Below are 26,150 nucleotides of genomic sequence, written 5' to 3'. Positions count from 1 at the left end.
AAAAAAAAAAAAAAAAAAAAAAAAAAAAAAAAAAAAAAAAAAAAAAAAAAAAAAAAAAAAAAAAAAAAAAAAAAAAAGCTGCATTTATAACGAGCAAACACGCAGCCGACAGACGAACGCACGTCTTCGCCCCGCAAACACCACCACGGCCGCCAATCAATCACAGCTGGTACCTAAAATCCGGATGCATGTCGCCCAGATCCTCAAAGGCCTTCTCGTCCAGCACGGCCGGCAACTCCTTCCTGCGGCGGTCCCTGCGCGCATTCTCCCACTTCAGGCCCACATACATAGCCGTCTGCGCGACAGCCGAGAGGCACACAAACCCCAAGTTCGTGCTGAAGCCGGTGCGATAGCGGGGCTCCTCGCGGGTGATGAAGACGTTTGCCGCGACAAAGGCGCCGCAGTTGCCGAGGGCGATGACGCACGCAAACGCGACGGTGCGCTTGTAGCCCTTACCGACGTTGATGGCGAGCCAGACGACGGTGATGGGCATGGTCAGGTACGGGCCCGCGGTCACGAAGAACATGCCCATGTAGCGGAGATTAGGGTCGGCGTTGCGGGGCTGGGCGATCTCGATAGCGAGGCCGACGATGCTGACGACGGTGCCCAGCAGCCCGAAGAGGTAGCGCTGGCGCAGGCGCTCGCTGACGTACGCGCAGGCGAGGGAGAAGACGAACGAGGCGGCGTAGATGGGGATGCTGTGGACTTGGGCTTGGGTGGCCGTGTAGCCGAGCCCGTGCAGCACCGAGGGCTGGAACGAGATGACGGAGGCGGCATTCTCTTCGGCGCCCATGTAGGCGATGACGCTGCTGGTGTGAGCGAGTGCACGGGATGATAGTGGGTGGGAGAGGGATGCGTGGGCAGGGCTAGGTGGGTGACTTACGCTAACCAGATCTTCCAGTCAAGCAGGTATTTGATGGCCCGCTTCGGCGTCATGACATCGTGCGCGACGTGGGCGCCATCCTCTCTAATGCGAGCCAGGAGCACGGCCTTTTCCTCGGGCGTGAACAACGTGCTCTGTTCGGGGAAGGGGACAATCATGAAGATGGAGAAAAAGCTGGCAACGACGGTGAAGAGGCCTTCGATGATGAAGATCCTATCGGTGTTAGTGGGGTCGGGGGATTCCTGTCGCTCGCAGAGCTCACCATCTCCAGCCTTCATATCCACCAATGCCGTCCATCTTGGCGATGAGGCTCGCAAGCAGCTGTCCCATAGGTGGTCAGCCCTAGCCCGCCGCACGTCGGAGAATTTTACCTACCCCATTAAAGGCGCCGCTGATGATGGCCGCGCTGAAGAAGACGGTGTACCGCTTCAGGAACTCGTCTCTCTTGTAATACGAGCCAATCAAATAGGCGCACCCGGGGACAAAGCCCGCCTCGCAGATACCCTCAAGGAAACGACAGGCGACCAAGCCAGCATAGCTCTGGGTCAAGCCCTGGCCGACAACGGTCAAACCTGCAAGCGGGAGGGGAGAGTCAGTCCTGCAGCGGCGCGAAAAGCACGGACGATCGGGGAAGGGGGGTGTTCATGCCACTGACCCCAAAGGCAAATCATGACGCTCAGGGACTTGGGGCCCGTCTTCTTGAAGACCAGATTGGCGGGGACGCCGAAGATGACGTAGGCGAGGGTGAAGACCATGACGGCCATGTTGTACTGGTTGCCATGGAGGCGGAGCGACTTGTCGAGACCCTGGATCTTTGCGTTGCCGATGTTGCTGCGGTCGATGAAGGAGATGAGGAAGAGGAAGAAGAGCAGCGGGATGACCTGGAAGTCGAGCTTGCGCAGGATTCGGCGCTCGATGGTTCTGCGGTCCAGAGGCAGCGCGGTGGTGGTGGCGGCGGGGTGCGATGTGCTGACGGTAGAGGACGAGGGTGAGGGCGGCGCCAGCTGCTCGTCGACGACGGCAGCATCCTTTTTCGAATCCATGGGTATTCTCGGTCGCCGGAGCCGTGTAACGGTCGGAGACTTTGAGGGAGGGGGGTATATATGAGGGCCACTTGTCGCGCGTGTCGAGCGAGCCGGGTTAAAAAGCTGGTGGGTAGGGGGAGGGAGGGGGGGACGTGGTAGTCGTCGCCACTGCGCGGTGCGCCTCATGCTGTGCGGGAAGCGTGGGATGCAAGGGCGCGCTGTCTGGCTGGCTGTCTGGCGTCGACACATCACCACCATCGCTACTACTACTACCACCACCACGACAACTACTACCACGGCGCCCACGCGCGGCAAGCAGGTACGGTAGGTAAGTACCTAGGGAGGCGCGGCGCGGCGCGGGATGGACGGCCTAGAACCAGCGTGGCAGCCATGTCGACGCTGCTGCCGCTACCAACTTTTTTATCTCCTTGGGAGCCAGGAATGGCCCGCCGTGGTAAAGACCTAGAGCGTTGCCGGCGGGGAAAAGGCCACGCAGCGCAACGGTCGAGGTGCAGCAGGGCGCGCGAGCCAAGCTCGCTTCTTTTCTGTCACATAGCGGCTACATACAAGCAGTGGCATGATGGCGTGGTCGTCGTCGTCGGTCGTCGTCACAGCATCAGCATCCGCGTCAGCATGAGCAGCTATGTGGGAAGACGGTGGAACGGTGACGGTAAGAACAAGAGAGTATGTGAGTACCTAATGTGTGCAGTGTACAGTGTGTGTGTGTATGTCGTTCAGTTTCTGTTCTGTGCCGCACGTGCAGAGTGCAGTGCCGGCGCGTCGGAGATGGGTGGATGGGCAAGCGTGCTTTGTCGTGGCACCCTTGTGCGAGGCTCTGTGCGACCTGATGAGTGAGTGCGACTGCTGACCCGGACGCGCGGTCTGGCCGCGTTTCAGCATGAGCAAGCAAGAACGAAAAGTCTTTCGATAGCAAAAGCACAAGTGCAAAAGAAGAGGAGGATTCATTCAACCCAGCGACGTCAAAGTCGTGCTTTGCTCCCGCTCCCGCTCTTGGTTACTTAAGCGAGGAAATCGTGGGGTACACAGGAGCAGACAGGGTAGGTAATCTGTAGGTACACAAGCACCTCCCCACGCAACCATCTTCCCAGCGCGCAGCCACTCCGCTCCGCACACCAGCCCGAAACGCCCTGCCGTACCACCCTGCGCGCGAGAGCCGGCGCCGCCGCGGAATGCTGCCGGTCGGCAGTGGCAAGGTCTGAGGACCTGGGGCGTGGTGGCGGAGCTTTTTCTCCCTCTCTCTCTCTCTCTCTCGCTCGCTTTTTCGCCCTGCCAACTGCCGCCGGGCTTTTGGGGCTCTGTAGCCGCGTGGCTGCCGCGTCTTGGGGGAGTCGGTCGGAGAGAAAAAAAAAAAAGAAAACAGCGGTGCGTGGATCTGTGTGCATGTGTGTAGGCAACTGAGCAAGTAAGTGGCCATCGACTCGCACGCGCTGGGCTGGGAGCTTGCTTGCTTGAAGCTCGATAGAAACTGGGTTCAAGCCTGCCCACAGCCAAGAACCCGGATCCCGGGAGCCGCATCAATCCGCAGCAGCAAGCAGCAGGAGCAGCGTGGCAGGCTTACGGAACACCAGCAGCAGTGTTCTACAACAGGCAGCATTTCATTCATTCAGTCAGTCCGTCATTCCGTCAGCCATGCCAATGCCATGCCATAGCACAGCAGACACGCACCAGCTCGCTCGGCCGCTCGCTTGCTCCGACAGTGGCGTTTCCTGTGCGCCCTGAGCCTGCTCGCAAGGCCAAGCCAAAGCAACCCCAAAAGGCGCACGAAAGGCTTAGAAGCAGCCCGGGTCGCGCATATGGCATGGCCAGCTATCCCGTCGACCTGCTGCTGCTGCTTGCTGCTTGCTGGCTGCTGGCTGCACGCACGCTCGCGCTCGTGCGAAACGAAACGCAACGAAAAGGAAAGAAAAGAAAAGAAAAAGGAAAGGAAGAGCCCCGGAACTGCTGTGCCGGCCCAAACACTCCCCGCTGCCGGCGTCGTCTTGTCGTCGTCGTCGTCGTTGTTGTTGTTGTTGTTGTTGATATTGACGTCGTTATTTATTCATTTATTTATTTTTTTTTTTTTTTTTGAACACCTGGACGCGAATAGCGACATCGAACGCAAAAGCAAAAGCGAAATCACATTATTGTCGTCATTATGGAGGCGTTTGATGGGCAGGAGCGCTACATCACCGGCGTGTCCATCTCGCTGGCGTCGTTTGCGACGGCGCTGGTCGCGACGCGCATTGCGTCGATCTATCACCGGCGCGGGTGGCTGGGGCGCGAGGAGGTCATGGTGATGCTGTCGAATGTACGTCTGCTGTTTCCCTGCGTTTATTTTTATTTTTTATTTATTTATTTTTTTTTTTTTTTTGTGGTTGTTGCGCGGAACTGGTTAAACTCCTAAACTACTACCTACCTACCTTCGCCAGTGCCCCGGCGGGGGGGAGAAACACTGACACTGACGTGTGCCAGACGTTTTTGATCGTCATCACGGTCATTTCCTGCTTGGCGGTGCAGAACGGGTTCGGCCTGCGAGGAAAGGACATTGCGGCCGCGGGCGGGGACAAGCAGAAGGCTTTGCTGGTGAGTACCCACCTAGCGCATGCTCCGCACCCCTTAAACGCCAAATTCCCATGTACTGTCCACACTACGCACGCGCGTACAAAACTAACCTCGTTGCAGTACTTCTACCTCTTCCAAATCTTCTACAAGCTCGTCATTTGCTTCAACAAGCTGGCCTTCCTGCTCCTCTACCTCCGCGTCTTCCAATTCACGCCCTTCCGCCCCATCTGCCTCGCCTCCATCGTGGTGGTCATCGCCAGCTCCTTCAGCTTCATCCTCGCCACCATCCTCGAGTGCATCCCGGTGGCCAAAAACTGGGACAAGGCCCTACCGGGGCACTGCATAGCGAACGCGCCGTTCCGCTGGTCCTGGGCCGGCGTGAACACGCTGACAGACATCTGGGTCTCCTTCCTCCCCGCGCCCTTCATCCAGCGCCTGCAGATGAACCGCGCCAAGCGCGCCGGCCTCGCCGTCCTCTTCGCCCTCGGCCTGTTCGTCTGCGCCGCCAGCGGCATCCGCATGAAGGCCATGGTCGCCAGCACCCGCGCCGCGCGCGACCCAACGTGGGACTCGGCCCCGGCCTTCCTGTGGTCCTATGTCGAGGCCAGCGTCGGGCTCGTGTGCACGTGCCTGCCGTCCCTGCGCTGGCTCCTGGCAAGAGTGATTCCGCGCCTGGCCAGCTCCAAGCAGGCCTCTGCGAGTCGCCGGCGCGGGATGGCGGGGGCGGGGGCAGGCATGGGCGACATCCACGGCGAGCCGTATCGCTTGAGCCGCGTCGAGCGCGAGCGCGAGCGCCGCTTGCGCCGCACCGTCAGTGCCGCCGGCGGGACGTTCGACGACGCTGAGAGCAGGGAGTGTATTGTCGAGGGCGCGATCCACGTCAAGACGTCCGTGTCGGTGCGCAGCTCAAACATGGGCACCGAGGTGTCGGATTGATGCGTGCGTGCTATGCTTTATGAAGGAGGGTGGGTTGTTGGCTTTGGAGTCGACGTCGCTGCCTGGTTCCGGTTCGCTTTTTTTGTACGTATACCCCCTGATGATGACGATGACGATACCACGAGAAATCGCCATTTTTACCCAGATAGCATGTTCCGTAGCTAGCTATATATTTAATCTCTTTGTACCTATGCACGAGCACCACTTACGCCTTACATACATATATACATATATACATACACATGTACATACGCCATGCCGTAACGCGACGCACGCCGCACGCGCAGCGCAGCCAGCGCAGTGAAAAAGAACGACCCACCTACCTACCTTAGCACGCACACACAGTACCTACAGTATGTACACAACTGAACATCTAGACACGTAGACGCTCCTTGCATACATACGCTAGCCGTGCGACGCTGTGGCCGCACCACCGGCTCTGCAAACTCAAACTCAGCTGTCCAGCAACGTACGTGCTTCATTGACATTCTCCGGGAAAAAGGAAACGGAACCGTCGCTTCTACCTACCACGTCACGTTGCACGCCCCTAGCGAAGCAAGGCTCACCTTTTCGTCGTTATGCGTCCCCACACCCGTTTTCCCGCGCTAACTACTGCCGCTATTTTGAATTCTCTTCCATTCTTTCACCCGGTCCGACCATACATAATATACATGATGCTCGCAGCGCGACCCGGCGCGCCGTCTACCCACGTACGTCGCTGCGGAGAAAGCGCCGTTCGGCTTTCACTCACAAGCGCGGGAGTTGGAGAACCAGGTAGGTAATAGAATCTGTGCGGATGGTAGGCGGGAAAAGACCACTGGAGATGGCGGTAGGTGGTGCTCTGCCTGCTCGGATTAGGAGGTAGTGGCTTTTGCAGGTGGGACGGTTCCAGTACTAACCGCGTATTTGGGGTGGCATATCCGCAAAGTGGAACCGCCCGTCTATATATCTACTTTGGGCAAAGAATCGTCTGGGAAACATCGAGTAATCCCTACGCTGGAGCGTGCAGCTGAAGTCGCCTTGGCCCTTGGGTGGTAGCGAAAATTCTGTTACTGTTACTCTCCATGACGGTTTTCAGGAAAGGCGTTGTAGCTCTAGCAGCTTTATGAGCTACTGTATCTATTCAAGCTTGATTGGTCCCTCTGGAGCATGTTAAAGGTGAATTTGTCAATGGGTTGAGTGTTGCTGATGTACTGCTCCTCTGCCGCGGGAGCGCCGAAATAGAGAAAAGCTGTTAACTTGTTGCAAGGATCAATTTCCCTGTAATTCGGTGCCAAGTTCATGCGAATCTGTGAAGCGATACATAGATAATCGGGCGCTTAGCAAGCCGCAGACGTGTTTGCTATGCTGCTTTGATAGAATGAGTGACAACGAATGATCTACACAAACAGTGTCGTGTGAAAGGGAGAGGAAAACAGTGATGATTCACAACTGATAGAGGCTATGTACAAAGCAGAGAATAGCTTCGGCTACTCAGACGACGAACAAGAGATGGCTTAAAAACCAAATGTACCAGTTCTTCTTTCCAAAAACCCAAAGGCATGTATGCACCCCCTACAGCCCTACATAATTTAATAGATGTTCAGAGTATGTTCGAATACTTTCTATGATCAGCCATACTTAAAAGTAGTTGCTTTCAAAGGATACCGAAAATCACTAGCACTGTTATCGGTTCCTAGAGTCTTAGACTTGAAGCAGAATGTGGTTGATTGAAGTGTTGACATCATATTTGATCCCCTCTCAGAATATTTACCCTTTGGCGCAAACACCTGGCTGGCCACTCTAGCTTGCCTTTCCATGATTCATCCAAAGTCCGAAAGACTAATTGCAAAACCCTATCGCTCCAACCTTCGATATACCAGAGTCTATCCTCACAGCTGTGTACCAATGTTGTATAATAGGCGAGTATGAGAAGAGCAATCGGATCGGCCGCCTCGATTAGAGACAGGAATTCCTGTGGCACCGCCCATGGCCAAGTCCATATACGGTCAGGCCGGTCGCTATTAGCCAGAAGAAATGAGTATGTAAGCGTGAGAGCATCTATAGCTGAGGAATAGATGGGCAGGTTTTCTGGAAAACCGATGTTGCTGGACACATCATTGATGAAGACTGTTAGGTCTTTGACTTCCTCCATGAATTCCCCTTCCAGATTTGTCGCCATCTGGGGATCTTCGTATATTGCCGCTAGTGGCCCTTCTTTGGCAGCTTGGCCAATTGAAGGCAAACTGAGGATGATTCTGACGCCTAAAATAGATGTTAGTTAACTAAGGTTACTTGAGATGACGTGGATGTCTAGTAACCTTCGAGCAATTTAAACACATGTACAAGGCTGTGGAGGGTGATGTCCTGTTCTCCTGTTGAAAAAGGGTTTGCCGTCCAGAATGTATTGACCAAGAAGACCATAGTGGCAGTCGCAAGATAGGCACCGCTGTTCTCCTCGGAGACGTCGTCTAGCGTGGTGGAGAACGACGTAACCGCTTGTGATTGGTAGCGGAGTGCAAGAGAATTAAAATGTCTCTTTGGTGCGGCTTCTTCGTTAAGGTATGCCAAATGAGCGGCGGAGATGGCAAGTAACGAATTCATGCAAAAGTCCTGTGGTCTTACGTTAGCAGAGATTTGGGGTTGTTTGTTGTTGAGTGTTAAGCCTCTTACATGTTCTAAAGCCAGCTGGGGCACGACTTTCTGCCATACTTGACATTTAGCAAGTGTCTGGTAAACAGACGAGCAGTAGTGATGGAAGAGAAACGGAGTTCGAAGCTGAATCTCATCCGATCCTTCTTGGATGCGACTACTCCCTCCCAATGCAATGTTTTGTGGAAGCAACTGGCGTCTGGGTTGTCTAGGCAAGGGAACTGGGTCTAACGGGTTGCTTTCAGGTTGTTGAGTGAGCGTGACATTTGTAGGCTGTTGCCATCCAGAGTTTTGGCTTGTAGGAGTATCGGAGTTATACTGCGGCGGAGTTGAACTTGTCGCATTGGATCTTTCAGGGATAGGTGTAGGCGTAAGCATAGGCTCGCGTGGGCGAATTTCACAGAACTGGCGTGTCTGCTTCAAGCTGCAGTCTACTCCGTGTCGAACGCAATTCGAACAAGGGCCTTGTTCATCGCACTAGGGTAAGCGTTAGTAGGTATGTCATTCTAGATGGGTTGATGGGACACTCACCTTGACGTGACGCACCTTACATTGCCTGCATCCATGGCGGGACCTTTTGTGAGCAGAACGGGCCATGTACAGTACACGCGTGCTGATTCCAAGCTAACCTGATGGATGAAAGAGATGGTCAGGTTTACTAAATGAGACTAGCGCCGCTTTGGAGGATTGGCTGATAAGCGAGCAAAGTGGTCAGCTCGGGAATGGACCAATCAGGTTGGATCTGGAAACGGAAGTCCTTTCTGGCGGCAAGCCACAGATTTATATGTATATGCTCTTACTCTAACTCCTGAACACAGCCACTGCCTTAGGAAGCAAATGTGGCTTTTGTCGACCCTCTAAGGCCAGCGTCGGATATTAAGATGATCCAAATCGCTAAATAGTAAGGCAGCGTTTTAGGGTACACTCTTGACAACCTTTGGGCCGTTCAGCCGATATGGCGCACGGGCTTTGATAGGTTTCGTATTTGGCAAAGCAAGGCTTCGGACATTCGGGCTCTCGGTTATAAAGAAAAGCCACACACAAGCTACGATCCATCGCCTTATAGTCTCGGGCTCGGGCCCGGGCCGATAGCAACGTAGCATAGTCTATAGCTTGATAGTGTTTGAGAGATTTATCCTGTATGGTTTCCTTCTATACAGAAGAGGCGCAGAAGAGGCGCATTGCAACAGGCGCCGACTGCAATGGGTCCCCTTTCCCCTTTCAATAGATCTACCACACTGCTAACGTTTTCCGGCGCTCTAGGCGCCCCGAAATGTGGCTAAGCACAGTTGTGGGGTGTTTAAGATGTGGCTGGTCCTATACTAATTTCCGACGACTGCGCCTCGCCAAGAATTACCGATTACCCGTTATCTGTGGCGCCATACGCATACGTGATATCTATACTTTATTCTCTTGCAGTAGTGTTCTGAAGGTCGTCTAGAATTTTAAAAAGACAAAAACGTCCGCTTGTGCTTGATCAGAAGTAACGCTGACTACCGTGACCAACATCACCATAAACGCAGCCAACACATTCTCCACCTTCATTTTCAGCGTTCTTGATCCTGCATCATGAAAATCGACAACTAGATAGTAAAACTAGCCTATATGGCTGGGTCAGTAGGTAAAAGTGAACCCGTCTTCTAAAAGTTATTTCTGACCAAAACATCGCTGCAGCATGCTTAGTCAAACATGAGCCACTTGCCGAGAACAATGTTCACTTTGAACTGTCATTCAAGCGTGCCGCTCCACAAGCTCCTAACGGATATGCCTCTGGCACAGCCTAATGTCCTACACAATGTCCCAAAATCAGAGATGCACTCTCTCTCTTTCCAAGTGATTCCTCATGGCTCGAGAAGCGACGGAACAATACAGTTGCCCCGATACGCGACTTGCTCGGTCGCCTCAAGATTTCGGGGTTTGGTTCGAACTCATATACCGGTTCCGCGGCAAAAATTGTTCTGCTTTGCCCAACATTGGTATCGCAGACTCAGGAGGGGGTTACCATGCCTTGATGATTGCTGCCGGCGCTGCCGCGGACTTAGACAGTCGTACGCCCGGCCCACTGCAATTTGCAACGTACTTTGCAGGATTTTTTGGCCGAGGTTGGCTCATCTCTTCATTATGCGCAAACAATTTCACGTCTGTCCAGAGCATCTTGGACAGTCCTGCCGACCATCCACCGGGAAGACACCTCACAGCGCAGTGGTGCAATCACGCTCTTTGACAGTGATAGAATTTAGGGAGCCGCAAGATTATAACGTATTTGTTGATTGAAAAATTGCTTTCTACGGAAGCTCAGAGGCTTCTCTAGTAGATACTAAGCCTTTGTCCCCGCTTGGAAGTTCTACCGGTTCTGTTTCTAGACTGCGTTTGCGTTTGCTCGCTTCCATTTCTGAAACTCCAAGTTCTGCTGGCGCTACACTTGATTCGATCTGTCGGTTTTCACTATCGAGTTCTTGTATCTCGGATCCGAGTGGAAGTTCAGGAGGTTGGGTTTCTGAACGGTTTTCTGGAGGTCTTGTCAAACGACGATGGCGATTCCAAAGAATGTAGCCAAGTACTAAGACAGTACATAGAAAGAAAAAGCCTCCAATCGTGCCCCCGACAATAGCTCCAGTGTTTGAGGACGTATCTTTTGAAGAGATGCTAACACTGGAGGTCGTTGAGTTGGAGTCGGGGTTAAAGCACATGTCAATGGAATAGTAAACCCATTCATTGCCGTAGCACTTTAGCTTTTTTGCAAATTCCTTTCTGTCAGAGGAGCAAGATTGCTCGTCTGTATCGGCTCCATAAATTGTGACTAAATACCTATTAGCGACCCTGTTTAAGTTTTAGAGTATTTGCTAAAACACAGAACTATGAGAACTTTACAAGGGCTAAGCCCTTTATCCAGTTTTAAAACAGGTGTGTATACACCTTGGAGCTTGGGAAATGGCAATACGAAAAAGGCACCCTGAAGATAGTTGGTATTTACCTGAACATCCGTCATCCGCTTGAATAACTTGGAAGCTTGAGAATGGACCGTTCCTAACAAGTTTCGAGCACACGCCATCCGGGTATCCGTTCGGACCGTCTAGTATTTGAGAGCTATGCTGACAGTTCGTATCCGTGAATGTGGAAATCTTTGTTGCAGAAGAAAGCAGAGTGGAAAGTGTGAGATAAGCGATAGTAAATGTTTTCACCATTGTAGGTCAACCAAAATTTCTGGCGATAGTATGTATTTAGAAAGAAAAGGACATTACCTAAACAAACAGTAAGGAAGACCCTATTATATATCCGTCTACTTTTGTTCGCAGAAGTCAGCTTAGATTTGCCAAGGTCCGGTGATTTTTTTCGGCAGGCCACGCTTATCAGTTAATCATTTCTATTTCCAGGGCCCCATGTAACTCAGTGGCGTGCCTACGGACGCATCACTACATCTGGAAATACGCATGGCTTATGGCTTATAGATTCCTGCCAGGTGCCTAAAACGCGTAAGAGGTTAACGCTCATCCGTCGAACAACTACGGCAACAGGGTTCAATGTGAGTTAAAAATAAAATAGTTTCCATGACACTAGTAAGAATATGGAAATTCCCTTAGTGTTATTTGACTCTAGAGGTTCTGTTTTTAGTAGGGCGAATGCCGACGTCCGACTCGTTCTGCCGAAGCCACAGTGGGAACGTGCAGGAAATCCCGTATAGATAATTTGCCTTGTTGCCTCCACAGCCACATGACGTGTAGACCTAGGCAAAACCTCAGCTGAATTAATATTTGCAAGGGTTAACCTGTTGGCAATAAAATATCAATTATCGTGGTGCAGATGACTTCAGACGGAAAGCGTAATAAGCCGCCTTTTTCTTAAGTGTTGATATTTTGAGCTTTTGGGAGTTTATTTATGGAACCATATAATCCGGAAATACTAAAGTTAGTATTATGCAAGGCAAAATTTTTAAAAGTGAAACGATTTTGAAGCTGAGAGCCATTATCTAACAAATGGGCTTATGATCATTTCCTAGTCCAAACCATTATAAAAGGACTTATCCCTTTCATTTAACCCTTAGATCACTCAAGCAGTTCTTTACGTACTCTCGTCTTTCAAATCATCTATTTACTCCTGAAGAAACACTAGCACAATGTATTTGACCGTTTTTGCAACTGTTAGCGCTTTGGCTGCTGTTGTGACAGGCCAGTGCACAACTATGGACTCTGTTACGCATACCTTCTTTGGTTTTCCCGACAATGATCCAGCAGGGCCCGCCACCGCTTACGACTGTGGTCGCAATTATGTAGCTGGAGGTTCCGGTACCTACGACGATCCCTTGACGTTCGCATCCGCGCCTGGAGAATTCGAAATCTGTGAGATCATTTACGATCCCTACCTCAAGAAGTACCTTCGTCTGGAAGACTACTGCGAGCAATGCACACAGGACTGGTCCAATAGGAACAACAGACACATCGATGTCTGGACTGGGTCAAGCACTGTCAATGGCGAAGGCGCACAGATCCAGTGTGAAAACGACTTGACGCCAGCATCCAATAGCCAGACAATCATCAGACAGCCGGGCGCGAATCTACCAGTAGACAGTAAGTTTATTTTTTAATATCTTCAACTGCTCATAAAAAGCTGGCTGCAGCTTAAAAGCTTTGTGTATATACAATCGTTGACCAAATAACAGATACTGTTCTCTTCGCTGACGGCCAGTGTTACACTTCAAATGTGTACGCTAATTACAACATCGGGGATTACTGCTAAGGTGCAGATGAATAACTGGGGGAGAGTAGCTTTCGTTAAAACAGACAGGAAGTTTGGAAGCTATCAGTCTCTCCACCATCCATTGTCGAGAGAGTTTCCGTTAGCTTTCTTGTTGACGAAAGGACATTGATATTTGGGTATGGGTGAGGTGAGAGGGCTTTGCTGTGCGCGTGTCAGGTTTGCTTTGTTTATGTGTCACTCATTAAGCTGTTGAAGCTCATTATCACGTTGGGCTTTGTTCTGTTTTAAGATCCTACTCTTTACCTATGCGCCAAGTACCCTCTTCCAGTTAAGAGATTACATTCATTACTGTTATTACAAAAAATATTTAGAAATAGATGTTGGAAAATATCGGCTGCATATGCTTAGAAAGTACAGCATGTATCAGGGAAAGTTACTGTTACTTTCCCATGAAATAGCTCTTGAAAGGCAAATAATTTCAATTGATAAGAGCAATGTCAATTCGGCGAAAACGTCCGAGTTAAAAACCTAGTACTAGAATTTATTTATCGTACTCCCGAGGACGGTATAAATTTTCTACTCTATAGAGTACTAATATGTGCGATTATTTTCTATAGTAACAAGCCATGATTGAAATATAACTAATTTGGTATTCCACTATGAGTACGAATATTGTATTGGTAGCTTTTTCTTAAGTATCAACTATACTATATCAAAACTATATTACTTCGTTCTTTTCCTTCAAACACACTTAGACAATCTTCGCCAAGGAAAAAAAGTCCAACTCGATAAAATGTATCGACCTGTACACTACTGCGCTCTAATAATAATCCGCACCAAAACCTCATATCTCGATATTCAGGTAGCCTCGGCCATTGTTCACAGAGCTGCAGAGCAAAAAGTTCATTAGACACTAACTCCGGGTTCTTGAGATCGAGGTGCAGGGATCCAACTCTTTTCCCTTCAAATATCATGTCATAGCCAAACCAATTAGAAGGGCCTCTGGAATTATCATGTCCGCTGATTTCAACATGGGCAAGGGGTCCTAAAATCCTAAGGCTCGCGCTTTCATGAACTCCTCCAAACGGATCCTCTCCAAGTAGTTTAATGTCCGCTCCCAACAGCTCAAAAATCGGCACCAATGTTTCCCGCTTCCAGTTGGATGCCCAAGTAATTTGGCCGTCCAAACTAGCCCATGACCAGGATGGCGCGCGATACGTTGACACTGGAGCGAGATCGCTCTTTTCAGCGGCGGAAATCCAAAGTAATCCGTATATCAGATCTCCTTCCCAGATTCCGGCAAAGTAACGTCCCAATAGTCGAGCAGAGGCGATATTTTTGGCGAGACCAGAAATTGCAGGCAGTTTATCAGTACTGTATGTTAGTTGTCGGGTAGAGAAAAGAGCTACGATCTTGTGCCAGTGGTCAAAAACTTCGTCAGCAATGTCATTGCCGTCGTCTGTTATGTCCGTTCCAGAACCCTCACTTTGGCCAGCTTCGCTGCCTTCTTCGGGTGTTTCAAAACCGTGTTGCTCCTCGCCATGATTGCTCAATGTTGAATCGTCCTCAATGCTGCCAGTTGCGGGCTCTCTATTGCCGCGGAAAGTTTCAAAGCCATCGAAGGACTTGGCTGTCGGCAAATGTTGGACTTTGTGGTTATCTTCAGCCTGCAATACGTTTCTACATTCGAAGTAGGCCTGGTGTTTGCAGAAGTGTATTAAACGACGAGAAAGGAATCTCTCTTGTCGCGTCCAGCCTCTGTTGTTCCATGTAGACGACTCAACATCAAATTCGTAGCTGCATGCATGCCTATTCGCGGCCGGTCGAAGGTAAATGTAACCGCTTGTGATGCTAACACCAGAAAATTTGAATGGAACTCGTAATTCGCTGGTTGATGGCCGTTCCAAAAAACCGTCATGGCTTGTTTTGGTAGACGTAGCAGCGAGTGTTGCATAGGCATGCTGATAGACTTGAGACATTAGAGCCGCTTCATGTAGCCAGTCTTCTACGGAGTCTTGGATGATGCAGAGGGAATCTATCCAAAGATAGTGGATTCCTAGGAGACGGGTTACGGCCACAGCGTCTTTGAAATTCTTAGGCATGCTGCTTCACCAGTAAGTATTCATGGACCTATAACCTATTACTTATAACCAAGCTTACATAGATAGCGGGATGTCTTCCATTCTTTCGGATAGGGTTGAGTGTTCCGTTTTCAACATAGGCTTTTGTGGATCCGGAGGACCCCAGCAATGGCTTAGTGCAACGTAGCGCGTGTTGGATTCGTTTGTCATAGTTTCCAGTCTTACTGTAGAGTGGTTGCTAGCTCCAACATTAAGTAATCGCGTAGGTGTGAATGCTTTTGTGGATAAACTGCACATCGAGTGTGCTTCACACTCACGAAACCATTTTTGCGTGAGGGAAACAAAAGAATCGGATACTGCATTCGGTGCTAGTCTCCGTCGCTGGATCCTGCCGCTTATTGATGCCTCTTCGCCTGCAGGAATCGGCATTAGTAGCAAACATAACGAAATCTCGTTCCGGCTCTAAATTTACCTACTTTCATCAGCGTATACCAAAAAATACAAACACTCCTCTTTATTGTTGCCTATACGAAGCTGGATCTCGAATGCGTACACACCGTTATCGTCGTTGGTTGTGTCACTTCGAAGCACAGCTTCCGTGTAGAACCCCGCATTTCCCAGCCAGACAGGGATTACTCCATTAGACCCAACGATGTCGTTGAACCTGCTCTCCACAGTACTCCGGACATTGTCTGCGAGGAAAGAGCAGAGCTCGCAACCATAGGCCACATTTTTGCTAAGATGGGGAAGACAAGGGAGTTCGTAGTTTATCTCAAAGGCGATAGGAATAAACTCCTGTGATGGATCATCGACATCGTATTCGATTATAAGCGCCGTACAGCTTTTACACAGCATAATGCGGGTGTTTTGAGTTGAGAGTATAAACGAGGCAAGAAAAGTTTATGTGTTGCAGAGATGAGGGGAAGGTGAAAGGCTGGCGAAAGACGGGTTGTTTTCCATTTAACCGGCGGATGCAAAAGCAAGACATTATAAGCCACACGGGACAGCCACACCGACTGCATGCATATGCATATTGTCAGCCAGGATCACTCCGATAACTCTCGTTTATCAGCCTCATTATTTAGTTGTTACACAACAGCCTTACCCCTGCACTACTCATTTACCACTACTAAAGAGAAAACGTGTTCTTTTAGATAGCAGCATATATACCTCCATAGGTAACAGTAATCTAGAAGGACAAGCGGCGTCCAATTCCTCGCGCCCAGCTTCACACATATCGTCCATATAGATTAGTTATACTGATCGCTTCCGGTAACTCTCTTAAGTGTATGGAAATTTGGCCGCTTCTATTATTATTTCAAAGTGTTTTTAGATGGGGCATTCTAGCTTTCCGGCAACTGCGCGTTGCGCACGGGAATTACTTGATGAAGTTAAGAAAGAATCTCGAGATGCTCCCTTTTGAAATTTTAAACCGTGCAAAAAGGCTAGCGAGGCAGTGGTAGATAGCTTCTTTCTAACTTGCTTACCTATAGCGCAGCACGTGTAGGAATAAGAGGCGAACTATCCGCCAATAGTAAGGAAGCTGACATCTATCGCTCGCAAATAGTACTGCAATAAGCAGAACTTATGCATTAGCGTAGATACTTGCTTTGGATCCCATGTTCGAGCGGACGTTTCATAATTGGAAAAAGGTCTTACATCACTTCATGAACTCTAGACAGTACTATCGGTTTTACCCATATATATACTCACTTCATTAAGAATAGAAGAACTAGTAAGTATTAGTAGTAGGCATAGCAGCGAATAGTAGTATTAAGGCTTAGCAGAGAGCGATAGAAGTAGGTAGAGAAATTATGTAGGGATATAGTAGCATTTAGTAATGGCTAACTAGAAGTTTGATGTAGCGAAGAGATAGCAAATGCTTATAAAAAAAAAAACAAAAGGGCATACAGCTCTGCTACAGTAGTAAGTTTAATATATTTCTTTCTATCGGTAGGCTGATTAAACTTTAAGCTCTTCGTTGGTGAGCTCTCTCGCATCCTGTTGTAACATTTCCAACGTCGCATGTCTTTGGTCCCAGTCACCTCCTGGCTTCTCGTTACCTGCTAATCTCGTCGTTAAGTTCTGGGCTTCGTAATTGTCGGTAGGTTCCCGATACTGCAATCCAAGACCTTCTTCTGCTCCCGAGGGAAAGAAGGGTCCCTCATTCGGCGTGAACTGGTATCCCAAACACTCCTCGATTTTTACCTGCGGGATTGCTGAGTAGTATTCATCGTAGTCAGGATTTAGCGCCTCCTCCAGATTCAATACTGGCTGCCCAGGAGGAGCGTTAGGGGGCTGCAAAACGCTCCACGGTTCGCGACATGAAGATTCCGCGCAAGATTTGCCCACCATTAGTAAAGCATTCATCCTTGACAATACCCGCTGGATCGCAGGATCTGATGCATTTGCCAGATTTAACAATTCATGCGGGTCAGCCTTGACTCTTGTTAGCACGTAGATTACCCTCTGACTGCGAAGAACGAAGCCTACTGTGATGTTGTAGAGTTCCGTGTCATCGTTGCACCACCTCGAGTACATCCAAGAGGACTTTTCACCGACAACTCGCATTGTCTTGTAATCATTGTCAAGATGTAATTCCTCTCCGGCGGGAATCTCGTTGAAGGCATAGCCCCAAAATTCTATATTTATGGCTTCCTGCCTTTGGGAAAGCGCAGGCGACGTCGCATCCTTCCATGCATCAAGGAGGCTGGAGCCATCAAGAAAAGGCGGATAGTCCTCATCAGCAAGTCCCGCGATGTCGAGAAATGTTGGGGCAAAATCAGTTATGGTACCCGGCAAGTTTGAGGTGGCGCCCAGCTGTATGCCAGGCCCTCGCACAACCAATGGAATATTCGTGTCTTCCAAGTACGGAGTCGATTTTCCAGCTGCTTGTCGGTGCGTTCCAAGGTGGTAGCCCTGGTCAGTAGAGTATATGACTTAAGATGATAATCAGTATGCGACAAGAAGTTCCAGATTATTTGCCATTTGAGACACGTACCATATGTTTCTTCTATAACGCCTTTGTCCTTCAGCATTTGGACGACATCATCTACAATATCATCGACCCCTTGAAGCGACTCGAGCCGGCGGCGGAAAAGTCTGTCTGACTGGTCGATCTGGGTTTGGTTCAAAAGCGGAAGTTTTCCAAGCCATGCTGGCTTTTCATGCTGGAATTCGTCAGGAGGGTTGTAGTTCGGAGCCCGTGGTGCGGTTCTGTTTGCAAATTTATCGAGGTAGCGTGCTGGAGGCGTGGGTGGATCGTATACATTTTCCACATGTGGAGCAGTAGGAGCGATCATGAGAAAGAACGGATCCTCTTCTTGAATCAAAGCCTCAAGCCGCGACAGCCTAAATAATGCGGATACTCAGCTGTAGTTCTTCAGTTTTGTGAAAACACTCACGCTTTAATCCGCAGAACATCTGTTTGCTGGTATCCCCGGTACCATTTTGGCCTGTCTCCGTTTTGAGACATAACGACAGTGTTGTGCGCGTTGATGTAAGGATCAAGCTACAGACACCATATATTCGTTAGATGTACTGTGAAATTCAAAATCATTTGTGGAAAAAAGCCATACCAAAACATCAATATGATCCCACCCTTTGGGTGCGGGAGAGTAGTTTGTGAGGTCGACACCATTGAAAAGCTTTCCGATGTCTAAGAAATATACAGTTAGCGAGTCGGTGTATTTTGCGGGATGGTACGATGCTACATTCAGTCCGATATCCGGCTTTGTCCAGCCAGTGAGGGAGATAATTATTGTCCTCTGCGGATTTGAGGAATTTTCCGTATCCTCCACTACAATCTCAAGTAAGCTAAGTTTCCATAGTCCGCTAAACAACTGAGTGAAAATATTGAAGTACTTACCCAGGCGTTCGTACGTGTGTGTTGTTGGTATTGTGCGCAGCTTGGCCTCTCATCAGAGACACACGACTCGGGCAACACACAGCGATTGTCGCATAGAAGTTTGTGAAGAGCGTTCCTTTTGCGACAAGCTCCTGTTGCACTGCTTTCATTGAGTCTAGAGAGCCATGACGGTAGTCTTGATCATCGGTGAAGATGAAGACTATGTTAGGACTGTCTTTGCTGGCAACAACCGAACAAACCAATGCAGTCACAACTGCAGAAAGAAGTATAACAAAATGCATATTCTTACTTAGGGTTGTAGGATTAAAGCTTCAGGTAAATACTATGATCGTGTAAAGACATCTTGCAAGTCTTTGTTTTTATATATTTCTAGTATCGGCATATTCTTCGGACTACCGTGAATGACGTGCTAAGATATGTTCGACATTTGTGCGGGGTAGTCTTCACGGGACGCAGAACCCGACCCGTCTTACCCCACTTCTGACGAAAAACTCCATGGTTTCATGGAACTCGATGTTACATTGTAGCATAATCAGGTTCCGGGTAGTCTTCACGTGACGCTCACCAACCCGCCAAGCCATGTCTCTTAGTCAGCGCCATCGCCAAGCCCCAACGTCAGACGTTCAACCTCCCCCGCCCAATCGTCAATCCAACTCCATCTCACCCAACGTCAACCGTATCCACCCTCGTTCATCCGTTTCCATCTCCCATCTCACTGACCCAGCCTTAGACAACCAGACAACCGGTACTTCACCCACCACCACCATCACCGCGCCCCCAGTACAGCACACCATGACCACACCACCTCGCGCGCATCCAGTCCCGCTCCACAGGCCCTCGCACCATCAGTGCACAGGCCGCGCCTCATCCGCCGGATGCGCGTTCATCGGCCAGGACGGATGATGCACCCACGCACGGCGGGGTGATCTTGCCACGTCCTGACAAGAACCGCATCCCGCCGGAATGAGGGTGGAGCGGCGACACCGCCCGACCAGGCGGTCCGGTTCACAGACATGCACTCGCATGTCGCGCCCCGCCCGCCGGCCGCGAGCCCCGAAGCATATTTCCTTGACACTTGCAGCGCAGGCCATCTTTCCAGCGCCTACCCACCGGACGGATGGCCCGTTTCGTCGCGTCGCGTCGCGATGACGGGGTCCCCCTCTGGTGGAAGGGCTGGGGTCTGTGTGCGTCTTTTGGCGCTCGTCTGCGGTTCCAGATGCTTCGTTGGATTCTACTCGCGCGTTGCCGGTGTGGGGGTGAACTCGGTGAGTGTGGCGGATTGGGGTTGGTGATGAGATTGACGAGCCAGGGCTGCTCTTTGAAGCCCGGGTGGGAGGGAGCTCGCGCGTTTGCGTCATGGGCGGGGTTTGCACTTTTGCTGTTTGTTTTGCTTGCTTCTTTCTTTGGTTCTCCTGGCTTGCATCACGCGCGCGCAGTTAATTGTTGTTGGCATGGTCGTGGGATGGCGTGCTGATGCTCCGTTGTTGTAGATAGGCATATTATTGTTCAATCGCACACCTACCTACCCTTCCTCGTGATGCCACCAACATCCTCTCAATCACCCACCGATGATGCTACTACCTCGATCGCCCTCACCAACGCCCCCGCCGTAGCAGCATGGCGCATGCCCACCAACGATATCGTCTACCTCGGCCAAAAAGGCACCGCCCGCATCGGCCTCGACATCCGCCTCTCGGCCCGCACAGCCCTCATTGACCTCCGCGTGCCCATCGGATTCCAAAACAGCACAGCCTACACGACGCTGCACCTGGTGATCCCGCCCTCGCGCATCTCCCACCTAAGCTCAACAAACACAATCCCTACCGCGGTCAAAGAAACCTTCCTACACGGCCGCACCTGCACCTCCGACCACGACATCCTAGGTCTCGCCTTCGTGCTCTCTACAGCCGGAGACCTCGTGGCGCCGGCCGCGGGGCTGGGCGTTCCGCGCAGCAGGAAAGCGGACGAGATGCTTACGCTGGTAAAGGCGCTTGGGACGGCACGCGAGTTCGAGATATACGTGCCGCGGGCGAGCCTGGCGGAGGCGCAGGCGCGGGCGCTGTGCGAGGTGGTGTGCGGCGGGCGGGTCGTGGATGATGGGCTGGTGCTGGAGCGGCTGTATGGCGGGGCTGGCGGGGCGGTTGTGCCGCTCGAGGATCCGGACCAGGTGGTGAGTGGTAATGCGCCCCTGCCGCCGCCGGCGTACGAGGATGTGGCTACTGGTACGGAGGGGGAGAGCTCGCGGCCGGGCAAGCGGCGCAGGCTCAACGACGCCGACGACGGGCAAGGCAGCGTGGATGAGAAGACCACTGAGTCGCTGGACGAAAAGCCCGGCAGCAGTAGCGGCACCATGGATATCAACGCGCTAGCGGCCGTAGTGCTCTCTCTGCAAGCGCGCGTGAAGCAGCTCGAAGGCGAGCGCGCCACAGCTCCCACACCCGCAGTCGTACGCAGCACGCGCACAACAGGCACGCAGACGGAGCCCAACCCCAACCCCGACGTCGATGCGCTCGAAGCCCTCGCCACCAACACGACGGCCCATATCGCCCAGCTCCGCCACGACATCTCGACGCAAGCAGCCGCGTACGCGACGGCCCTCCGCGACCTGACGGCGCATCTCGAGGGCAGCGTGGCCGATATGCAGTACCAGTGCGGGCAGGAGGCGGACGCGGGCCTGGACCGCCTGGACAGCGAGTGGCAGGAGCGGCTGACGGGCATTCAGCTCGAGATGCAGGACTTTGTGACGCAGGAGATGGAGGAGGTCGAGGGGCGGATTAAGCGCGATTTCGAGGCTGGACGGGCCGTGCTGAGGGTGGAGTGGGATGAATGAATTGCTCAGTAGACTCCCTCCTCGACGGAGCTAAACATAAATCTGCGTAGCCTTTCGCCAACCAAGCGCGTCAGGTATGCTGCGCTGGCTGCCTCATCGAGAAGGGCTGGCTCGGCGGCTACCTTCAAGCCGTCGTTGTCGGGGCTGCTGCTGCTGCTCGTGTCGATAACACCGTGCGGTGCGAGATGCGCATGCGTACATTGCGACGCCAGATGGCGCGACTGTTGGGGTCCGAGAGCGGCTTGGTGCTGCGGAGGCCGATGACCACCTCGGCCGGGATTTCGCAAACGTAGCCTACGTCTTCCATGACACCGATGTCGAGCGAATGCCGGTATTGCGTGAATGCAGTGAGGAAGGCGTTCGCGGCGGCGTAGTTGGCTGGTCCAACTTGCCCGACAACGCAGGAGAGCGAGCTGAAAAGAATAAAGAAGTCGAGAGGAGTATCGCCAAGTGCATTGTGGATGTTCCAGGCCCCGTCGACTTTGGGCTTTATAGCTGCGGTCCAATCTTCATGGGAGAGCTTCAACAGGCTCCGGTCCTTTCCGGCTGTTAGTTGTGGAAAAAGCAACATTTTCGGAAGTTGGATGCTCACCTTCAGTACCATCGACAGATGCATAACTCCAGCGATAGGTTTTGCAACACTTCGGACCATGGAAGTGACGCCCTTGGCGCTGGCTACACTTCCCTTGAATGTCTGGACGGAGCAGCCCTGCACCTCTAGTTCACGAATGAAAGCCTGGTCATCGTCCGACTCGCCGCCCGACCGCGACAAGTAGACAAGATGACGAGCGCCTTGCTCTACCATCCAGTTGGAGATGGCCTTGCCGAGGCCCCCGAGCCCTCCGAGCAGAATATAAGCTGCATCATCTCGGAAGCTCAAATCCGGCGCAGTCGGCGTGAGATTGAGCTCTGCAGCAACTTCGGGCATGGAAACGATTAACTTGCCGATGTGCTGGCCCTTCTGCATGTACCTGAACGCTTCAACAACATGGCTGGCTGGAAACATCTTAGTCGGCGCTATCGGTCGGATTGCACCCTTCTGATAATATTCCATGGATTGCTCGAGAAGCCTATAACTTGATTAGTCGGTAGTCATCGCACTAGGAAATATCAACTCACTTCCGGCAGGACTCTGGTCTTTGAACAGCCATCTGCGCCATGTCGATTCCGTGGAATGTTCGGTTCGCCTCAAAAGCGTCCATACTGAGCATAGCTCGGCCGATGAAATCTCGTTTTCCAATCTCGAGCATCTTGCCAAACTCGGCAACGCATCTCCAGGATACGTGCAGAAGCTCACCGGAGAGGGAGTTTAGAACCAGGTCGGCCCCTCTGCCGTCCGTAGCAGCCATTAAGTCGGCATAGAATAAAGGGTCTCGAGAGTTGAATATGCGACTTCGCGGCAAGCCAAAATTCTCAACCAGATATTACGTCTTCTCCGCATTAACGACCGTTGCGAAAATCTGCATCCGTTAGCTATAAATTCGTAAGTCAAAGCTGAAGATTGATGTACCTCAGCCTCCATCATCTAGCACAGTTGAATGGCCGCAATGCCCACGCCACCGCACGCCGAGTAAATCAACACTGTTTGGCCTTTACTCAAACCACCGACGTTGACCAGCGCATGGACGGCCGTCGCATAGACGCACGGCATGGTTGACGCGTCTTCAAAGCTAAGGCTGTCCGGAATCTTCACCAAGAGGCTGGCAGGGATAACGAGCCTTGTGGAAAAGCAACCGTGTTCGACAGCGATGACGCGGTCGCCCACGGTGAACTCTTGCACTTTTGCCCCGACACTGCTCACAACGCCGGCGCACTCCAGACCTAGGCACGGCTTCATCCCTTCCACTATGTCCATGGCCACCAGGACGTCCTTGAAGTTCATTCCCACAGCGCGTGGGCGCGGACAGACATTGTGGTGGTGGTAGATAGCTATTTTCTGGCCGCTGATTGTGACTCCGTAAGCTTATTTGGATTACCTCATCTTTGGCTGAGCGTGGACGATCCTGGCCGTACCTGATTGGCCGCCTATCAACCTACGCCCAGCTGCGATGGACGCCATGCCAGCTTACAGGCTTCAACCAACAGTCACAAGGGCACTGCGTTTAAGCCACCGGTAAATGCTTCAAGTTATGGCAGCCCAGGTCATCCATCAGCACAACTTTCGGAACGTGTGGCTGACGCCCAAATATTGCTGACCACCTGCGTCGGTTTGGCCGCTGTTGCTGCGACACACCTGACTCGCTGCCTCTACAGCAAGCTTTCTCTTTGCAAAATCTCATTTGTTTCTGCTGAAAAGCTTGATGGTGGGTTATAGCAGGACAGCGCGGTATGCGGCTTTACCGCTTTGCAGATTCCTTCTTCGGACTTAACTGTCTTCGTTTTCACTGCTTTCATTTCTCGCATTACTCAACAACTATTTTTATTGCAACTTCACTTCCACACCATGAATTCGCCGCTGTCATCTTCAAACTCGACTGATAAACAAACCGAGGGCAATGCAACGTCTCAAGATGCTCCGGAGTGGAAAGCTGGCAAGGCCGAGTGGACAATCATCATCGTACTTGCTTTCGTCTCCTTGATGGTGTCGATTGATGCTACGATTCTCGTCCCTGCATTACCTGTAAGTCCTATAATCCTTCTCACTTAATCTCAACGACTAACCATGCAAGTCACTGGCCGTCGCGCTCAACGGGAGTGCCGCCGACACGTTCTGGACCGGCACCTCTTACCTTCTAACGCAGGCCATCTTCCAGCCCTTCATCGTCGCGCTCTCTGATGCCTTCGGCCGCCGCATCTTGTACTGCATCTCGCTGCTCTTCTTCACCGTCGGCACACTCATCTGCTGTCTGGCCAACAACTTCATCCAGCTCCTCGCGGGGCGCGCAATCCAAGGAATCGGGGGCGGTGGTCTCCTCTCGCTTGGCTTGGTCATCATGACTGACATCGTACCGCTTCGGCAACGGCCCTTGTACCTCGTCGTCAACCAGATGGCTTGGGCTGTTGGCACGATAGTCGGCCCGCTGCTCGGCGGCTTGTTCGTTGAGAAGACAACGTGGCGCTGGATCTTCTACGTTAATTTTCCCTTCTGCGGTGTGGAGTTGGTGGCTGCTCCTTTGGCTATCAAACTTCATGCTCGTCGTGCTCCAGTCAAGGAACGCTTACTCAGTACTGATTGGGTTGGTGCTGTCCTTTTTATTGGCAGTACCTGTAGCTTCTTGATCGGTCTCACGCGGGGAGGGACTGAGTACCCGTGGTCGAGCTGGAAGATACTTGTGCCAATGGTCGTCGGCGTGGTCGGTACTGCGGCGACTGTGGTCTGGGAGATATACGGCGCGCCTACGCCTTTCTTGCGGCTTAGTGTTTTCAACTCGCCTTCCGCGGCTTTTGCCTACATTGGCGCGACTTTTCAAGGCTTACTGGTAAAGCTGAGGTCACCTTCCATTGCTGTACCGCGGCTAATTTCGACGTCAGATGTTCTGCAAACTATACTACATTCCTTTTTACTTTGAGACTGCCAAAGACTTCGGGCCAATCATTACCGGAGTGACATTACTGCCGATTATCCTCACAATGCTGCCGACCAGCATGATCGTGGGCAAGCTTATGACCAAGTCTGGTCGCTACCGCTGGGCCATCTGGTCTGGATGGGCCATTACCTGCCTAGGCACGGGTCTGCTCATCCTCTTGGACAATGAAACAAAAACGTACGCCTGGATCCTAATCTTCATCGTCGTCGGCCTTGGCCACGGGCTGATCATCATGTCGTTGAACATCGCCATCCAAGCCATGGCAGAAACGCAAGACGTCGCATACGCCGCAGCCATGTACCTCTTTCTACGTACGCTCGGCATGAGCATCGGCGTCGCGATTGGTGGAGCAGTGTTCCAGAACATGCTCTCGAAGCACCTCGTCGAGCACAGCCTTCCGAGCTCCATAGCGCACGATGCTGAAGGCTTCGTTGCTGTTCTGAAAACGCTTGTGAAAGACTCGGCGCAGTACCAGAGCTACGTCAAGGCGTTTTCGACTAGCTTCCAGAACGTGTTTCAGACGTTAACGGGGGTCGCAGGCTCGGCTGCTTTACTTAGCCTGTTTATACGGAACTATTCCATGGACAAAGACCTTAATACTGAGCATATGCTTCGGGTTAGGAGCTTGGATCGGGAGCAAACCATTACTAAGGACGGGTTTTCAAGTAACGGTAGCAAGCATTAAGCTGGGTTGCAGCGGATTAAAACATTACTAATAATAAAATGCTTGGCTCGAAAGGGGGCACCGAATGTAGCCTTAAGCTTAGTTTAAATACATAAGAATATCGCTAATCTCTTGCGGCAGCTCGTCCAGTAGAGCGATAGAAGTAGGTAAAGCGACTATAGTAGGCGTCGCAGCAAACGATAGTAGTAGGTAAAGCGAATTTATAATAATATAGTTCTACGAATATTATATTAGACGTATTAATAGCTAATTATTTTATATTAATACGTAGAGGTTAGTATTAGCTACGAATATTAAAACTTAGTTAGTATAGGCTATAAATATAAAACTCTTTCGTCGTAGATTAATTAATTAATTGATTCGTTTAACGTCTATATATAGTCTAAGACTGATTGATTGATTGATTGATTGATTCGTTTTACGTCTA

The 26,150-nt window shown here is 51.3% G+C and overlaps 12 protein-coding genes and 1 pseudogene across 13 annotated transcripts; 6 read left to right on the top strand and 7 right to left on the bottom strand.

Annotated features, from left to right (window-relative positions):
* Positions 1-160: 160 nt before the first annotated feature.
* K452DRAFT_222868 (uncharacterized protein) lies at positions 161-1,926 on the bottom strand (the record flags this gene model as incomplete). The annotated part of the gene is made up of 5 exons (XM_033536580.1): positions 161-806; positions 884-1,096; positions 1,146-1,204; positions 1,259-1,455; positions 1,539-1,926. The coding sequence occupies 5 exons, from the start codon at positions 1,924-1,926 to the stop codon at positions 161-163; spliced, it is 1,503 nt and encodes a 500-aa protein (XP_033400077.1).
* A 1,657-nt stretch (positions 1,927-3,583) lies between these two features.
* On the top strand, positions 3,584-4,608 carry K452DRAFT_140963 (uncharacterized protein). The gene is made up of 2 exons (XM_033535408.1): positions 3,584-4,491; positions 4,591-4,608. Exon 1 carries the CDS (start codon positions 3,723-3,725, stop codon positions 4,203-4,205), a length of 483 nt encoding a protein of 160 aa, XP_033400076.1. The 5' UTR covers positions 3,584-3,722; the 3' UTR covers positions 4,206-4,491; positions 4,591-4,608.
* On the top strand, positions 4,591-5,133 carry K452DRAFT_206346 (uncharacterized protein; the record flags this gene model as incomplete). The annotated part of the gene is made up of 1 exon (XM_033536108.1): positions 4,591-5,133. A coding segment is annotated over one exon (543 nt), but the record flags the coding sequence as incomplete, so codon positions are not given.
* Positions 5,134-7,129: 1,996 nt separating this feature from the next.
* On the bottom strand, positions 7,130-8,634 carry K452DRAFT_356577 (uncharacterized protein; the record flags this gene model as incomplete). The annotated part of the gene is made up of 3 exons (XM_033546059.1): positions 7,130-7,650; positions 7,707-8,514; positions 8,569-8,634. The coding sequence occupies 3 exons, from the start codon at positions 8,632-8,634 to the stop codon at positions 7,130-7,132; spliced, it is 1,395 nt and encodes a 464-aa protein (XP_033400074.1).
* Positions 8,635-9,982: 1,348 nt separating this feature from the next.
* On the top strand, positions 9,983-10,201 carry K452DRAFT_200096 (uncharacterized protein; the record flags this gene model as incomplete). Its single annotated transcript, XM_033536019.1, has 1 exon — positions 9,983-10,201. A coding segment is annotated over one exon (219 nt), but the record flags the coding sequence as incomplete, so codon positions are not given.
* A 121-nt stretch (positions 10,202-10,322) lies between these two features.
* Positions 10,323-11,252, bottom strand: K452DRAFT_266110 (uncharacterized protein; the record flags this gene model as incomplete). The annotated part of the gene is made up of 2 exons (XM_033538778.1): positions 11,012-11,252; positions 10,323-10,837 (listed from the first exon to the last, which is right to left on the bottom strand). Exons 1-2 carry the CDS (start codon positions 11,220-11,222, stop codon positions 10,323-10,325), a joined length of 726 nt encoding a protein of 241 aa, XP_033400072.1. The 5' UTR covers positions 11,223-11,252.
* Positions 11,253-12,049: 797 nt separating this feature from the next.
* K452DRAFT_245127 (uncharacterized protein) lies at positions 12,050-13,129 on the top strand. Its single transcript, XM_033537969.1, has 2 exons — positions 12,050-12,602; positions 12,695-13,129. Exons 1-2 carry the CDS (start codon positions 12,152-12,154, stop codon positions 12,769-12,771), a joined length of 528 nt encoding a protein of 175 aa, XP_033400071.1. The 5' UTR covers positions 12,050-12,151; the 3' UTR covers positions 12,772-13,129.
* An 865-nt stretch (positions 13,130-13,994) lies between these two features.
* Positions 13,995-15,216, bottom strand: K452DRAFT_344395 (annotated as a pseudogene; the record flags this gene model as incomplete). Its single annotated transcript has 3 exons — positions 13,995-14,217; positions 14,359-14,835; positions 14,893-15,216. Coding segments are annotated over 3 exons (1,024 nt in total), but the record flags the coding sequence as incomplete, so codon positions are not given.
* A 1,451-nt stretch (positions 15,217-16,667) lies between these two features.
* Positions 16,668-18,962, bottom strand: K452DRAFT_344391 (uncharacterized protein; the record flags this gene model as incomplete). The annotated part of the gene is made up of 7 exons (XM_033545425.1): positions 16,668-17,252; positions 17,307-17,752; positions 17,815-18,164; positions 18,218-18,324; positions 18,392-18,471; positions 18,527-18,612; positions 18,682-18,962. The coding sequence occupies 7 exons, from the start codon at positions 18,960-18,962 to the stop codon at positions 16,776-16,778; spliced, it is 1,827 nt and encodes a 608-aa protein (XP_033400070.1). The 3' UTR covers positions 16,668-16,775.
* Positions 18,963-19,638: 676 nt separating this feature from the next.
* Positions 19,639-21,573, top strand: K452DRAFT_140897 (uncharacterized protein). Its single transcript, XM_033535406.1, has 2 exons — positions 19,639-20,061; positions 20,176-21,573. Exons 1-2 carry the CDS (start codon positions 19,799-19,801, stop codon positions 21,509-21,511), a joined length of 1,599 nt encoding a protein of 532 aa, XP_033400069.1. The 5' UTR covers positions 19,639-19,798; the 3' UTR covers positions 21,512-21,573.
* A 62-nt stretch (positions 21,574-21,635) lies between these two features.
* Positions 21,636-22,935, bottom strand: K452DRAFT_222743 (uncharacterized protein; the record flags this gene model as incomplete). Its single annotated transcript, XM_033536572.1, has 3 exons — positions 21,636-22,049; positions 22,104-22,581; positions 22,631-22,935. Coding segments are annotated over 3 exons (1,197 nt in total), but the record flags the coding sequence as incomplete, so codon positions are not given.
* K452DRAFT_140881 (uncharacterized protein) lies at positions 22,802-23,674 on the bottom strand. The gene has a single exon (XM_033535405.1). It carries the CDS (start codon positions 23,391-23,393, stop codon positions 23,037-23,039), a length of 357 nt encoding a protein of 118 aa, XP_033400067.1. The 5' UTR covers positions 23,394-23,674; the 3' UTR covers positions 22,802-23,036.
* Positions 23,675-23,954: 280 nt separating this feature from the next.
* On the top strand, positions 23,955-25,723 carry K452DRAFT_295815 (uncharacterized protein; the record flags this gene model as incomplete). The annotated part of the gene is made up of 3 exons (XM_033541858.1): positions 23,955-24,131; positions 24,181-24,930; positions 24,983-25,723. 3 exons carry the CDS (start codon positions 23,955-23,957, stop codon positions 25,721-25,723), a joined length of 1,668 nt encoding a protein of 555 aa, XP_033400066.1.
* Between the last annotated feature and the right edge of the window lie 427 nt (positions 25,724-26,150).

The sequence above is a fragment of the Aplosporella prunicola genome (genome assembly GCF_010093885.1).
Source record: "Aplosporella prunicola CBS 121167 unplaced genomic scaffold K452scaffold_6, whole genome shotgun sequence".
NCBI classification, from domain to species: Eukaryota; Fungi; Ascomycota; class Dothideomycetes; order Botryosphaeriales; family Aplosporellaceae; genus Aplosporella; species Aplosporella prunicola.
This window is presented reverse-complemented; position numbering and strand designations above follow the sequence as displayed.